This window comes from Scophthalmus maximus, chromosome 19, assembly GCF_022379125.1.
Source record: "Scophthalmus maximus strain ysfricsl-2021 chromosome 19, ASM2237912v1, whole genome shotgun sequence".
Taxonomy (NCBI): domain Eukaryota; kingdom Metazoa; phylum Chordata; class Actinopteri; order Pleuronectiformes; family Scophthalmidae; genus Scophthalmus; species Scophthalmus maximus.
In genome coordinates, this window is record NC_061533.1 from 3,342,578 (window position 1) to 3,358,517 (window position 15,940).

General features: G+C 41.3%; 1 protein-coding gene across 2 annotated transcripts; it reads right to left on the reverse strand.

The window, feature by feature from the left end:
- ppil2 (peptidylprolyl isomerase (cyclophilin)-like 2) lies at positions 1–15,818 on the reverse strand. Of its 2 annotated transcripts, XM_047329247.1 has the most exons (21): positions 15,656–15,818; positions 15,391–15,440; positions 15,081–15,126; positions 14,868–14,930; positions 14,765–14,795; positions 14,662–14,724; positions 14,267–14,318; positions 14,041–14,132; positions 13,538–13,627; positions 13,361–13,436; positions 12,936–13,096; positions 10,129–10,204; positions 9,537–9,643; positions 6,023–6,112; positions 5,466–5,499; positions 3,604–3,721; positions 3,142–3,198; positions 1,642–1,714; positions 1,327–1,389; positions 632–774; positions 1–275 (listed from the first exon to the last, which is right to left on the reverse strand). In XM_047329247.1, the coding sequence occupies exons 1-21, from the start codon at positions 15,685–15,687 to the stop codon at positions 137–139; spliced, it is 1,656 nt and encodes a 551-aa protein (XP_047185203.1). In that variant the 5' UTR covers positions 15,688–15,818; the 3' UTR covers positions 1–136. The 2 variants fall into 2 exon arrangements, with proteins under 2 accessions (XP_047185203.1, XP_035496611.2); XM_035640718.2 differs by lacking the exon at positions 14,765–14,795 and having other exon boundaries at positions 14,662–14,713; positions 15,656–15,816.
- Between the last annotated feature and the right edge of the window lie 122 nt (positions 15,819–15,940).

Consider the following 15,940-nt stretch of genomic DNA (forward strand, 5'->3'; position numbering starts at 1 on the left):
TTTGGAAAAAAATGTAGCTTTAATTTAAAGTTTCAAGAGGCGACGACAAAAAACTACTGAGAAATGAGAAACAACAACAACTTAAAAATCGAAGTCTGAATGGAATTAGTTTGCTCGGCCTGAACGTGTGTCGGTGCTACCAGGAGCTGAAGTCTCCGAAGCTGCTCTTGGCTTTGGACTTCTTGGCCGCCGATGCCGCTCCGCTGGTGGACGGTCCGCTGGTGGACGGTCCGCTGGTGGACGCTCCGCTTTCCTCTTCAGCCGCCGAGCGTTTTCTAAAAAAGAGCAGAGTCGGAATATCAACACACCTCCACAATCAGCAATCAACATTTGTTCACAACGAGTAATTCGGCCTTTCTTGTTTTTTTTCTTTCTTCAAACTAAAAGTAAAATAAAAAATTAGGCCAGACCATATAAAACTATATATATATATATATACATATGTATAGTTCTATAAACACACACACACACCCACCCACCCACCCACACACACACACCCACACATTTGTGAGTCACAGCTGATTTAAAAGCCGAGGGGGACAGTTCAGGTTATTGAATAGTGAATGAGCATGTGTGTGTGTGTGTGTGTGTGTGTGTGTGTGTGTGTGTGTGTGTGTGTGTGTGTTCTTACACTGTGGAAGGGTTGATGTACTTCCCGACACCCTTCTTGAAGGTCTTCGGTGCCTGCTCCTCCTTGGCTTTCTTCAGGCTGACGCTGGCCTGCTGCCGCTCGTCCTCCTGCCTCTGCTGCTCCTTCTCTCGCTGTGATGCGATCTGAAAAAAAAAACGAGTAGAGTAGAAAGACGTGGGGTAAATACCCTGAAGAAGCACACGTCAGATCGGAGGGACACACTGCTGGACGTCACGCTGAGTAACCGTCAAGGGAACACAAGCTCCGGGGCGTGTTGCCTTCGTAGGACACGGGACAAAAAAACTCTCTCAGATAAAAGACTGCGACAAAAATCCTAGTTCCAACTTCATAATTTGACAATTTGCTGTTTTCTATTTTTACTTAAAAGCAGCGAAAATCTATGACTTCTGTCTTTTTCTCCCTCACCTTTTATTTGGAAACATGTAGAAAAATAATCTCAAATTGATATTCTACACTCATGTTCTGACGTTTTATTGACCAAACAGAAGAGGAAAGAAAAATAATTGGCAGATTTAACAACAATGAACCTAATCATTAGTTTGCAGCACCACACTGTTGATGTATAATGATTTTACACTCACGCACTCATCGTTATCTTCCCGCGGCGCGAGCGGTTAAGAGTGTATCATCTGACGTCTCAAGAGATAAACTTCTGCAAACAGTCGGATACGAACCTCAACATCGGCCTCTTCGTACGGGTCCACGAACACGGTCGCGCTGATGAGCTTGATCTCCGACTGCAGAACAAGAGTCAAGCAGAAAAATGAACGGCTCAGTGAAAGTAGGCGGAGTCAACTTTCAACTGACTCCACAGTTTGCACTCGGTAATTCGGCCCAACTGGATGATTTCAACATTGTCAAGTAAAACATGACTAGACGCTGCAGATGAGTATTTCTCGGACTCTACAGTCATCACGCATTTTACTGTGAAGTATAAATGAATGACTTAACTGGTATTAGTTAATTAGTTAGTCATTTCTGATTCCTACCTTTGGTTTGTCGGTTTTGGGATCACTCTCCACATTCTCCATGGCTGTGAGAGCCTCAAATCCACCGACGACTCTGCACAAACAAGTAGACAAAACAAAACAAGAAATCCTTGTGAGTGATGTTCACAAACTGCACTCGCAGTGTTATGTGGTGCGGTCCGCACCATTTTGTTCGTTTTCGATTTACGAAGCCAGGGCTGAGCCGAAAAACCCAGATGTTTTTTTTTTCTGGTGCGCACACAAAAGCGACAGCTGGCGGACGGCGAGGAAATACTCGCTGACTTTTACAAAACGTGTATTGCTTTAAGATCTCTTACTGCCCCTTTAATGTTGACAATTATTGAGCTAGAACTCAAAAATGACCGGTGTTGATTGAAAACGAATTGATTTCTGAATGTTGTGACACACTGAATAAGGTGAAAATCTACCATTTCATCCATGTAACCGAGCTCCTGGTTCATAACTACGTGCTTCAATGAGCCGGACTCTCCTGTTGAGGGAACCGAGATAGTCCAATCATTACTCCAGATTAGCGTCTCCGCTCTGTAGAACTACACAAACAACCGTCGGGTGATGTTACAGAGTGATGCTACTTTTTCCCGGGGGGGGGGGGGGGGGGGGGGTAGTCGGCTGTGAGGAGCGGAGAGCTCATTAACCAGGAGACACTAAGTTTCAGTGACGCTGTTACACAATTAGCGGTGGATGATATAATCTAACCGCCGCTGATGAAGCTCATCTTCACCGGAGAACACAAAAGGTCTGCGATAAATATAAATAAATATTTAAAATAAAATAAATAAATAACCTGCCGCTAACGTTACCAGCATTGTCTTTGTTAATTAAAAAGAAGACGTAGAGCCAATGAATAATAGATTTCCTCAAAGGGATCGGGTCGATCCGAAATGAATCCAGCCGAGAGATATTAAAGATTTGACATCACCCAGTCTGGCGAAGAGACACCGAGTCAGCTCACGATTACACAATAAGGCGCTGAACTGCAGCTGAACTTCCACGAGAGGAGCGAAGTGGGAAATTGAATCCTTCCTTCCGTCCACTTTAATGTGTTGGGGACTCTAGTCTGGGAAGGATGACAAGCTGGACGCTGTGAAACGGTTAAACGCAGACGCGTGTTGACCGTGTGAAACGTCATTTGGAAGCAGCCTGAATATTTTATGTAGACAACAGCCGAGGCTTTCTGCAAGAAGTCAAGCGTTTAAGATCACAATCAGAGAGAGAGAAAGAGAGAAGTTCAGTTCAGACTGAACAGCCACTGAATGATTCACTGCTGTCGGCCCCAGAGTCCGACTGGAAGTCGCTGAAGAAACATCACATGAGGGAGTTCTGCTGCGCTGAGGATCAGGAGGCTGTCGGTCGGCTGGGAGCACGAGGCTCCTGAGTAGTGGTTATTACAAGTGGGGTGATGCATTACGTATACACATATATATAAATACACACTCACATATATATATATATGAATTTAAAAAAAGAACAAAGGTTTACCTTCCAAATATTGAGTGTTTTCTGTCCAAGTAGTTGCACGAGCGGAAAGTGATGAAGCTGAGAGGAAGAACAACAAAAAATCCACATCGGTGTAAAAAGTTTAGGTTTCTGTGACAGCTGTGTTAACATCTTTAATGATAGTTTCAAGTTTTTAGTGAATTTTAAGTGAGTAGCAACACTTTTCCTCCACAGAGAAGAATTTTTCCAATTGAATTAAATCTGCCAAAATGAAAATATAAAAAAATTAAATAGTTATGGTAAATGCCATGATGCAATAAAATGTCTTTCTGAACATTCAACATTCACATTGGATTTTCTACAGCGTGCAACTGTTCTCGTCTTATTCGCCTGTGGGACGTCAACAAACAAATCAAAGGAAGGAAGAGACACACACACAAAAAAACTACTGCAAAATATAATTTACGTATTACACATTTATATATTTTAAAAAACATGTCTTACAACTGGGACTTGTTGGTGTTGGGGCCGGAGTTGGCCATGCTGAGAATCCCCCTGCCGGTGTGGGACAGGTTGGGTCGGAACTCATCCTTGAAAGGTTTCCCCCAGAAGGATTCTCCGCCTGGGAAGATGAGGGACGAAGGAAAGACACACAATGTTTTGTCTGATTAGTACATTTTTCTTATCGTGGAATATTGTACGATCCTCTTAAGTTTGAAAATAAACACGCATTACTTTAACTATTATTCAAATGACCGCTCCGCTATGAGTCGTCAGAAGAAACAAAAGTCGTGTATGTCCTTGAACGCGGCGCCACGTCGAGAGGCTTCAGCTGTGAACCATTATTGAGTCTGACTTCATCAATTAAGACTCATCGGGACGACTTTACAGGAACGCGCGCCGCAGGAGCTTATTGGCTCACGACGGGGGGCCTGAGGTGTGTGTGTGTGTGTGTGCGTGCGTGTCCTGCCAGCTGCTGTACACATGCATGAAACTGTATAGGTGCAGAATGTGTGTGTGTGATTGGTTGGCAGTATGTAAATGCGCTCCCTTCCTCCGACCAATCAGCTCCTCAGAGGTGTGGTGTGCAGCCGTCAAACATCTCCCCCGGTGACATTTGTGCATAATTTATCAACTTGCTGACATTTAACCCCCGCGGACGACTTCCCGATCGTGAACGAAGGGGGGGGGGGGGGGGGGGGGGGGGGGGGGGGAGAGAGAGAGAGAGAGAGAGAGAGAGAGAACGGAGAATGACGAGAAATTAATTCTCATCAAACAATAAATAAAAACTGAATTCGCTCTGATGTTAATTGGAAAATCAATAACTCAACCTCAAAATGTGACCTTCTGAAAACAGGTTTGACCGGAGAGAAAGCAGGAAAACTGACCTGACGGCCGCGAGGCATCTCTACTAATGAACACAGTCTTTTGTTGTTATATTTCGTATTTGGAATACGAGTGTGGGATTTCATTTAAAAGTCAATGTTTAAAACATTTCTTTCTCCAAAGCGTCTCCTTCTTCCGGAGGTGTCGGATAAATGAGGCTCTTGTGAACTTACGCTACTGTGAGCTACAGTTTCCGGGAAATACAGAGGCGGGTTCACTCCAAATGAGAACGTGTTCTTTCGTAGGATTTCTTTTTTTTGACACGCACAGTCACATTGCCTGCCTGTTGTCTTACTTAGATCCACAACATTGAGCCAAATGAGCTCTTCAAAAAAGCATGACATGTATTCGATTTCAAATAATCTAAAGCAAAACAACAAAATGAAAGACGCGATATAGAAGTTCTCAACATTCTGGTCGTAGGTTTTTGGGGCACGAAGGAGAAATCAGCTTTAAAAAAAACATTTGAAGGCCGAAGGTTCATGAGCTGTGTGTGTGTGTGTGTGTGTGTGTGTGTGTGTGTGTGTGTGTGTGTGTGTGTGTGTGTGTGTGTGTGTGTGTGTGTGTGTGTGTGCGTACACGTTGTTCAGTCCACAGGCCAAGAAATCTGCACCTTTGTAAATCTGTCGTGCTGCGTGCGTTCTGTGTAGCGTTCAGAGACACACACAGCAACACTTTGTGCAGCAATCTCTTACAGCGGCAGGAAATTAACTGTATGAGACCTGGCAGTCGATTACAGCCGGGCACTCAGTCCTCCTTCCTCCAAAATAAGCTCTCCTCTGTGTGTGTGTGTGTGTTAGAGTGTCTTCTGTACTACCGTGTGCCTTTTTAAGGGAGTATATTTAGTAACACTCTTTGACTCACATCTCGAGTTGCCAGGGGTATTTACGCAAAAGCTTCCAAAAGAGAGCTATTAATAATTCAACAGAGAGACTGTTATGTAACTCAAAAATGTGGTGTGGTTGCAGCGCTCGTCCCACCTGTGCCGGTGCCGGTGGGGTCCCCTCCTTGAATCTGGAAAACAAAAACGAAAAAAAGCATTAGAATTTGGTTGTACTGTACGCTGAAAACATGCAGTACATAGAAGAGTTGATCTAATTACAGGAACATGTAAAGGAACATGTAAAGTCTCTGTAAAGTAGTCAACGGGTTTATCATTTGTAACCTTGTGTTTCCTTTTAGTCAAACAGACAGATTGGAGTGGCATTCCTCGTGTTGTGTTAAAGCTTTCCAGGATCACTGTTGAACTTCCTCATTTTGGTTAGAATGAATAAGTGCGTCTCTTGAACAACGCTGCAGGTTTTGACCATGGTTGCAGGTGTGGGTGGGCGCGCAGTGGACGAGCTCTCAGTCAGACCACACCTCAATTCTACGTCCGCGTGCAAACCCCCCACCCCAAGGTGGCGCTGGTCAACATGCGAAAACTCGCGGCTAAGTAACAGCAGCTCACAAACCAATGGGTGACGTCACGGTGGGTTGACGCTTGATCTCAGCATTAGACACGGCGAAAGCAGAACAATCGGCCAGAGTCACTCACCATGAAGTTCCGGATGGACCTGTGGAAGACGGTCCCGTCGTAGTATCCCTTCTTACACAGACGGATGAAGTTCTCTCCAGCTTTGGGAACCTGGAGGGAAAGAGAGCGAGCAGAGATCAGTGACACAGGTTTCAGTCTCCCAGTCTCCCATGTACTGAAGTGCAACTCCATTTATTCTGTACAATAAAAGATTTCATATTGGTAAACATAAGTGCTTTTTTTTTCTCCTGCCAGATAACTACTTTTCCTTTGTATTTTTTTCTGGTGTTCAAAAACATGAGTTAGTAAACCATAAAAAACGTAGCATGGAGGCCAGTGTGTAAGTTATTTAAATTTTTTATCTTGTACTTTCCAGTTTCTTCAAACTCAACAAACGTCCCTGACTATTGACGTGCCTACATGCAGAAGGGAGTGGGGGTGGGATCACGTCACTGCCTGTCAAAGCTGGAGCCAGTAGAGTAATTTGAAGCATAAAGAATAAATGCTGATTGTTTCTCTCACTGAGTATAAAAGCCAGATGTTGCTGGGTATCAGAACGTTTCCAGGTAGAGGCGACTGAACGTGAAGCTTTGTATTTACCTACAGTGAGCAGACACACACTCACTCACACACACACTCTGTCCGACCTGTTACAGAGTGTTTGTTCTGCACTGAGGCTGCGGTGACGTTGCGTTCAGCTGTTGCATGAAACAGTGTCACACATCTTTACAGCTGGAAGCCTGGCATCTATTCAAAGCTGTTTTGTTCATGTATATATACAGTATATATATAAAAAAAGAAACACATCTGGATTTTGAAGGTTACATTGTGAGCCCTTGGGAAAAAAAAAATTGCATCATGGAAATCATTACGAAAAACACCCAACTCATCGATGTCGCCTGACAAGGCACTCTGTGAAATGAGCCGGCGCCTGTTGTCCCCAAAAGCGGGGGGCGTGGCTTTGACTGTGACGCCGCTGCGGTCGGGTGCTATTAACGTCACACAGCCTGAGGGAACACTTCTGTGTGTGTGTGTGAGGGACATAACTTTTCCCCCCTTGGCAACAATGGCCGGTGGTTTCCAAGCGCTGCCAGATGCTTTCGTTAGAAAAACCTATTTTTACTCTTTGTGCGACCTTATTTATTTTACGATGCTCTACACGGTCTTGTTTCCACTTGTGTCTCAGTTTTACCGTCGTGAGTTTCAGAGTTTTCCCTCTATTATAAATCCCGGTTTTTCAAAGCGTTCTGGTACAAAGAGGCTTATTTTTTTAAACCCTGCGACCAAAAAATAAATAACTTAAAAATAGCTGGGATTGATTTTTTCTTTAACCTTTTTTAGCCATAAAATTCAACTTCTGGAAAGGAACAAGACGCAGTAATCTAATGAGCGTTACAACAGATAACTGGTTTGCATGAATAGAATGTCAAGATATAAAAAGCCCTTTTTCCTTTCTGTGTTCTATTCATTTATTAAATCCGTTTTGAACTTTAAGCAGGAACGCTCACGTCAGAGATCTTTATCTGCGGCCTCCGTGTAACAGTGGTTCATTTAATAACGTCTGCAGGCTTTTTGTGTTTGTGTCTGTGTCTGTTTCTCTTTGAGATTTAAGAGCCCGGCAATGTTTGAAACGGAATCCCACTCTAGAAACAGGTTTGCTTAAAAACTCTCAGCAATCAGTGACGTCAGCAAGGAAACAGCGTTTGCTGAAGGAGAGTGAAAAATAAGAATGTAACAGTCCCAGCAGTTGACATTCACTTACAAGTATTACCCGAGGGGATGAGCGCTAGAGAGTTTTAGGGCCACATTGAGGGAAAAACATTAAAGTAAGACTACTAGAAAAATGTAACTTTTATTTAATATTATATTACGGAAACAAACAGCAACCCAGGAAACAGGCGTGAGCCCTGGCAACAGTTATGGGTACGTACATGATCGTGATCCACGTTCAACCTTTATTAAAAGCTTTTGCTCATAGACCCAGACTGAAGTACAGATTCACTGTGTTCACTTTGTTTTCGTAATATTTTCGACTTTATTCTCGTAATATTACGATTTTATTCTCGTAAAATTATGCCTTTTTTTCTGACATAAATTTACAACTTTATTTTCAAAGATATAAAATCCATTAAAATAATTCAAATGGTCTGAAAAAAACAAAATATTAATTCTGCCACAATTGTGTGCATTTATTTAGATTCCTAATCACATCCTACTGTACTTACTTGAATATACTTGTTACCTTTCACCGAGCTCTAACATTACAACATTTGCAAAATACATTTTTTTTGAGACTGTCTTAAGACAGGCATTCTAACTTCAGAGTTCATCAAGAAAAGCCATTTTGGGCTTTTACATTTTTATTTATTTATCTGAATTTATTTCAATCTTATTGTTTAAAACCACATGTAGATGAAACGTTCTCCCACTCAGATGAAGCCTAGTTAATGTATCCGCTCGCGGTGCTTTCAAATATAATAAAGCTGCACCTTCCTCGATTTTATGTCACGACTAAAAAAGGTACAAGCTGTGTCGTCCAATCCTCCGACATCTGCCCCCCGGGGAGTTGGGGACAACGAGGGCAGAGCCGGGCGGGCAAATGGGCACTTTGACGACGGGCGTGGGCTCTGGAATTTGTTTGGCTGAGATTGGATGTGACAGCGAAGCATCGTTCATTAATTCATAAACAGCAGGGCCACGAATAGAGCTGCAGCTCTGTGTGAACAACCCCACCGGGGAGGAAGGTCGTGAGGAAGAGAATGTGGGGCACCGAGGGCAGGATGTCTAACCGCCTGCCACTTTTCCCCCCTCATTATTCCGATTCGACGGCTCAGAAGCCAATGAAAACCAAGCACATTGGAGCGCCTGGTTACCGGGGCAGAAATGCATTCCTGGAGCTCGTGGCGTCTCTCAGGAGGAGGCCCCACATGATCTAACCTTAAAAAGGAGGCGCACACACATTTTTGCCGAGATGTAAACTTAGCAACCTGAGAAAAAATATAGTGAAACTTCTCTGATTTCAGTTTCTTAAATGTGAATTTGTTCTGGTTTCTTTGCTGACAGCAAACTAAATATCTTTGGTGTGTGGACAAAACAAAACATAATTTTGGTGTTTTGGGAAACACGATCGACATTATCCACCATTTTATGGACAAAACAACGAATCGATTAATCGAGAAAATAAGCAACAGATTAATCGATATTGAAAATCGTCGTTATTCTCTGAGTGTATTGGATTAAAATCTTCTTCCTGCCTCTTTAAGTGTTTTGGATGAGTCTCCATCAACCGCCTGCTCTGTGCCGAACTCTGCGTCACAACATTTTTAACTTTTCATCACCTCAGCAACTTCACCTTCCTTTTCATTGCCAAGTAAATCAGTTTTATCGATCTCTCACCCACTGCAACACTGATGGATTTGAAAACCTTTCTGTTGTACTTTCGGTACAGTCACGACCACTGTGAGCATGAAGGAAGCTCGACCACCAGTTGGCCAGTGATTCTACATTGACTGTGTGTGTGTGAACGTGTCATCACCTTGTCACAGTGTAACTCCAGATTCACATCTCCCTTGTTTGTGTGCAGACGGACGTAGCCCTTTTTCTTCACGTACTGGTAGCGCACGGTGTCGTCCGCGATGGCTTCTACGAAAAAAACAAAAACAAAGAAAATATTCTGTCATTGTCATGTTGCGACTGAGACTGACGCATGAGGCAGGGATTGATATTTTGAAATACAGTCTTTTGGATTTCCGTTATATTCTTCACATGAGTCATTTTTAAAAAGTACCTCACAGGAAACTATATGTGTAAAGTTTAATCGAGGCTACATAACTAAAATACAAATAATTTCCTTCATTGAACACTTCACATTTCAAATATATATATATATATATATATATATATATATATATACTTTAAAGTCAATACATGCCCACGCATCCTTAAAATATACAACACTTTCTCAAAAACCAGAACGAGGTCACTAAATGTAGAAAACTATCTTCTTCTTCTTCTTGTGAAGTGCAGTGAACGCACGAGGAAAGTTGCGTAACAGCAAATCGTTCCCGCTGAATAGGAGCTCAGAGTCTGACTGGAAGAGAAGAGTGAGTGTGAGATTATTCACTTGCCTGCTTCCTGCGTTGTCGACGGAGTCATGGCCGTGGACGTGAAGGAGGCAGAGACTCTGCCTGTGGAGTAATGAGCCTGAGGAGAAAAAACAAAACCAAAAAAATGTTTTAACATGGTATTTTATAACTTTACCTTGCAAACATTATTTCTTTTTTGTCTTCAAAAGCCGATAAGAGGGTCGATTCCAGGTAGCACAGAAGGAAAAAGGGCTTCGGTCGGCAGAGACCTCAATATATTTTACGATTTATTTAAGATTTATTGTGCTTTCTGATTTATTAAATTATAATTAAAAAGGGGAATAAAACTTGCATAAATCTAAAATATGAAGACAGCTACACAACCAAACAGTAGCACATGGCCACGTAAACAGAAGTAAACAAAAGCCATGGCAACAAAGGAAGAAATCAAACACGCAAATCAGCGAAAAACTGATTTCATACTTTGAAATAAATAGTTTTGTTCAAGGTGCCAATGTCATATTTTGTGAAATTACTAATTAATACATGTTCTTTCCAGTGGTATGAGAGTACCAGCCATATGCAACCCCCCCCCATTTTTAACGCTTCATAAATCAGATTTTTTATTTATTTATCAGAGAACAATAGAATAAGTAACATACGTGGAAATGTAAAAGATATGATGTGGTTCAGAGGAAAAAAGTCAAGTTTTCTTGAAGAGGATACAAGCTGATCATTTATTTTTTTACACTAGTTGTTGGTGGTACAATGAATCCACTGATCCATTGATTTAACACCGACTCTTCATAATCATAACAGCCTGTGCAGGATTAATAAAACCGCCCCCACCTCTTCCACCTCAGAGAGATCGCTACCATCTCATAATCCAGGGGGCGTTGGAGCGATGCTCTAAAGTTTGTCGGAGCTTAAACTATAGTAGAACACATTTGCTGAATAGTTAATTTACACCTAAAAAAAAAAAAAACTGCACAAGACTCTGCGTCGTCGAAACTGGAGGAGTTATTTTTAAGTCTAAGAGGATTCTGAACAATTCGGTGAAGATAAAAGCCGCAGAAAAGGATTTCAAAAAAGCTCAAGTCTATTCCTTTCAGCCCCGGCTGAGAAAGATTCTTCTGCTCTAGTTCTCGTGAAGACGCATGAAAGCACAGACTTTACCTTGTGTGCTCCCGTCTGACCTACATTTCCCTGTTCGCTCAGACGCTGCCGGAGCATCACCTCAACAGTGAGACGCAGAGAAGCGCCGGCATCAAACGTGAAATATTATTAAAATGATTTTCACAACGGATTAAAAGCCCTTTAATGTAATTTGTAAGATATTTTACATACTTCAATTATGTCAAAAGTTGTTTTTCAGTGATTGTTACGTGTAACACTGTATAAATTCACACAACACAGCTAAGTAAACTAGATTTTTTTTCTCTCACAAGCTTTCGCTTTTAATTAGGTACCTCTTCATTTTAAAATCTGTTTTAGTGGCAATTTCCCCTCTGTTTTTAACTTTTTATGTATTTTCTTTTAAGTTTATTTTATTTCATGTCATTCATTTATTTGCATATTTTAATCATGTTTATATCTCACGTTTCTTATCTTGCTGTTTGTTTTTCCCCTTATTTTATATCACACATTTTTGGGGTTTATTTACTTATTTATCTATTTGATCGAATTTGCATTTTTTCCTTATTTGCATTTTTCCCTTTATTTTCTACTTTACATTAAGCAGATTGAGTCTATGCTTGCCATAAGACATGTGCTACATGAATAAACTTGACTATTGTCATGTTCTATATTTTAAATACAGGTATGACCTCAAATAAATATATGGATAATGTTACTCCCCTGCTCTGAAAACAAAACATGGTGCAGCATCGAAGCAGCAGAGCTGATAGAAGCAGCAGCGGTGATGATGATGATGATGATGATGATGTCGTTCAACGTGAATCGGACTTCATACCCCCACCCTTCCCCGGTTAGGTTATTCAAGGACACGGCCTGGTGGCAACGTGGCCGCGAACGACCTTCTTTGTTCGACATCTGTGTGTTTTGTTTTTCTCTGCAGGCGAACCCGACCTGGAGTGACCGGAGGCAGACGACTGAGGAAGGTTACACCAAGAACCCAGAAGGTGTTTTTAAAAGTAAATCACATAAACCTGCTGCTTGGTTGAAGAAGCCTGTTGGTGCCAATTTCATTCTAATATTTGAACCTTTAACATGTTTTTCTGTCTTTTTAATGATAATCATTTGTTTAAATTCCCGAAACATAAGTGTCAAATATGGATCCGTCGTCCTCACAACAACACCTTGAACATCCTTTGTTCCGTGTTGTTCGTCATGTTGCCAACAACAGTGTGTTAATCAGTTAATGTGTGTTTGGCTCCCTCCTGTGTACAAAGTGATACTTACACTCACCGGATAAACAAACACAAACCAAACTGAACAACCGATACGTCTAATGATGTTTTAAACCATTATACATAAACATTTTTATAAAAGGAGTAAAGAATTGCATTGCAGGAAAATTAATCCTGTTCAGATTGTTTAAACTTTGTTATTTTTTCCTGATTCAACAAGTGAGAATGTTATTGTAGGAATTTGAGCAGATAAACTAAAATTAAATGTTGCCAATTTTTTTTGCTGCGTAATTGTCGAACACAGTCTGAGAATTAAAAACCAGCAGCCGCCAGGTGATAAGCTCCCTGTCACTCTGTAAGGACACAATCATCTTTAAGATGCGAGCCTGTGCTCCCATGTCCTTCAATTCATCATCTTCTCTCAATATCTTGCAGTTTTTAGATAAATTTAGCACCAAAGAAGGTTTTTTTTTTCCTTACAGCGTTCAACTTGTCCGTCTTCTTGGACTCAGGCTCCTTCATGGTGGAAGCCAGGAGCTGATCCCCCTTGTAGTCCTTGTACAGCTCCGCTAGGGTCTCCCTGGTCTCCATGTTGGTGCTCTTCAGGTGGTACGCCGGGTCCAGCTTCGCCTTTTCCTCATCTGAACCGTACCAGAGAGGGAAAAAACAAAAAGAGAAGAGGAAGGAAACGGTTTAACCAAAAGCCCTTTTTAAATACTAAGGAGAATTTAAACAAGGGGTACGGTCTTTTCCTAAGTCCTATGAATCCTACTTTACACCCTTCCTTGACCACATGACGTTTTCCATTAAGGTCAAGGAAAAGTAAGTAGGAAAAGACGACAGGAAGGACAATCCAAAAATCCACCCTTGGACCTAAAAAGACAGCCAACACATCTAAAACTCACCTGGATCCAAAACCTTCAGGTTGTTCTTCACGTGGAAGAAATCTGAAACGTTGAATTTATCCAGGTTTGTTGGGTCCTACGAAGACAAAAAGAGAAAAGAAAAAACAAACATCAAAATATAAGGCGACACTTCTCTGAATAATGTGCATTTAACTTAAAAATAAAGCAGCAACTCACCTGAAGTGTGATAATGTCCTTTCTGGTGAAGGGCTCATCGGTCAGCAGATCTTTGAAACTCTTGGTCTTAATGTTGAGTTGCTCAACAGCCTTAGTGGAAACAGAAATATTAAAATCAAATCTCTTAAATCACACATTAAGGTCATTAAAGATCTTTTTAGTTTGGTCTACTTTTGACTTTCAAAACAATATATATTTACTTACATAATCACGCAAATATATATATATATATATATATATATATATATATATATATATTTAAAAAAATATTTTAAACCAGAGAAACTTTGTTCTGTACAATGCACAATAATGTTTGTTTGGAGAAACATTACACAACTAATACACTGTGATGTAAGGCAGCGTCTTGTGAGACCATGTGGGCCGAGCATCTGCACTATATCACACTGGAATCAATAACATCTCTGTGGGTGCGTGTGTGTAATTTTAGATTGCCGTCCCAGGAGGATCGATGCTGGGTAACGTTTGTGAGCGAGTTCACCCACCTCATTAGAGAAGACGTTGCCTGTGACCTTGTTGGCAACGAAGTGAGAATTGTTGGTGAAGACGTTGTACAGGACTGGGCAGTGATATTTTCCTGGAAGAAAAAATGAAAATGAAAAAGAATCAGAGGCAAGCAAAGCCACAGAGCCTGAAAACACATATCATGTGCCCCCAGCTGAATATCACATCACCCACACCTTACTTTAATTTGAATTTGTGCATATTTACCATCGCTGTTCTTAGCAAAGTTGAGTCTGATGAGAGACTTTGCTTCCAGTTTCTATAGGAAAGAATTAGAAAAAAAAAATATGGAGCTGTGAGTGTGCAATAAAGAATTATTTTTTTTAATTCAGACGTACGCTGGCGACCTGTCCAGGGTGAACCCCGCCTCTCGCCCAATGTCAGCTGGGATTGGCTCCAGCCCCCAGCGACCCTTAAGTGGATCAAGCGGTAGATGATGGATGGATGGAACTTCAGACGTGTAGTTACAACCCATGAATATTTTTGAATTGTCAAATTTAAACCGTTAGATGGATTTATGTCTAGCCAACGGTCTAAAATAGGGAAAAAGCAGCAACTCTGAACATTTTGATGAGAACATAAATTGACCACAGTTTTCTCACCTCTCCGGAGATCGGATTAGTGCCGTACTTCTTGATCCAGGGAACAATGCTCCTAAAAACAAAAGTTACAAAGGAAGTGATTTTTTGAAGGTCAAACCGGGAGGAGGCCACAGATTCCTCCACGAGTATGACATCTGGAATTTTTTAGAGATAAATATCCTTTGGCATTTTGGGGCTTTTTACAATTTTCACCATTGTATACTCACAGCAGGTCAAAGACGACTCCCTCCTCGGTGCAGACAGGATACTCAAACGGCTGAAGGGACAAGCTGAAATGTTTTCGGAGAACAACTGGTTTGTCAAAATCTGATATAATTTATAATCGCTCCGCAGAGCACATATTCAACTATGACTTTTCAGTGTCAATCCAGTTTTCCCCCTCATCTGTTAAATGTACGGTATTGTGGTCAAAGTGTCACCTGCAGTGGTCGAATGGAAGCCGCCGGAAGTTTGCCTGTGGGATTTCTGCAAAGTAAAAATGAAAATATCAAATGGCAATATTAATAATATCAACAGCCGCAATATGCACTCATCTGTGGACAGTGATGGGTGGAACTCATCAAATAATTCTACCAGCTTCTGATAAATTCAGTTTTCCTTTAGACATTTATTACATTTTAAATCGAACAACCTCCAGGTTTTTATAGATGTCCTAATACATTTCTCCTCTCACATTGCAGAAATAAATTATCTTATATGGAAAAGAAATTATATAAAACACAAACTCACCTGTTCGTTTCCCTCCATAGAAGTGCGTGTACTCTGAACACGTGATGTACCTACACACACACACACAAACACACAAACACACACACACACACACACACACACACACACACGAAAGAAGCAACGTTTAAATACAAGTTGAGTAAAAAGTAAAGTTGTCTCACTGGCTCGTTAACCAAACGGCATTAGCATGCTAAGCTAACAACAACAACAATACGCGGTGTTCCGGTGTTGCTGTACGTTGTTCGGGGGAAACTTTGACACTTACATTTTATCCTTTTGGTGCTGTCGCTTCCCCATTTTGAGTTTTTGGCGTAGGAGAGATTATCTCCGGTTAAAAAAAACGAAAGAATTTCTCAGATAAACACCTAAACACACACACTGCGTTCGCCCTTTTCTCTTCCGGTTTGTTCTTCTTCGTCGTCGTCTTAATAAAGGCAGATCAATGGTAACAGAAGCGCTCTGCTGCCCCCTACTGGAAGAATGGTCCACACGGATTTACTTCCATAAGGGCTCCTTCGTAAAAAAAAGAAAAGAATTTAAATTAAATTAA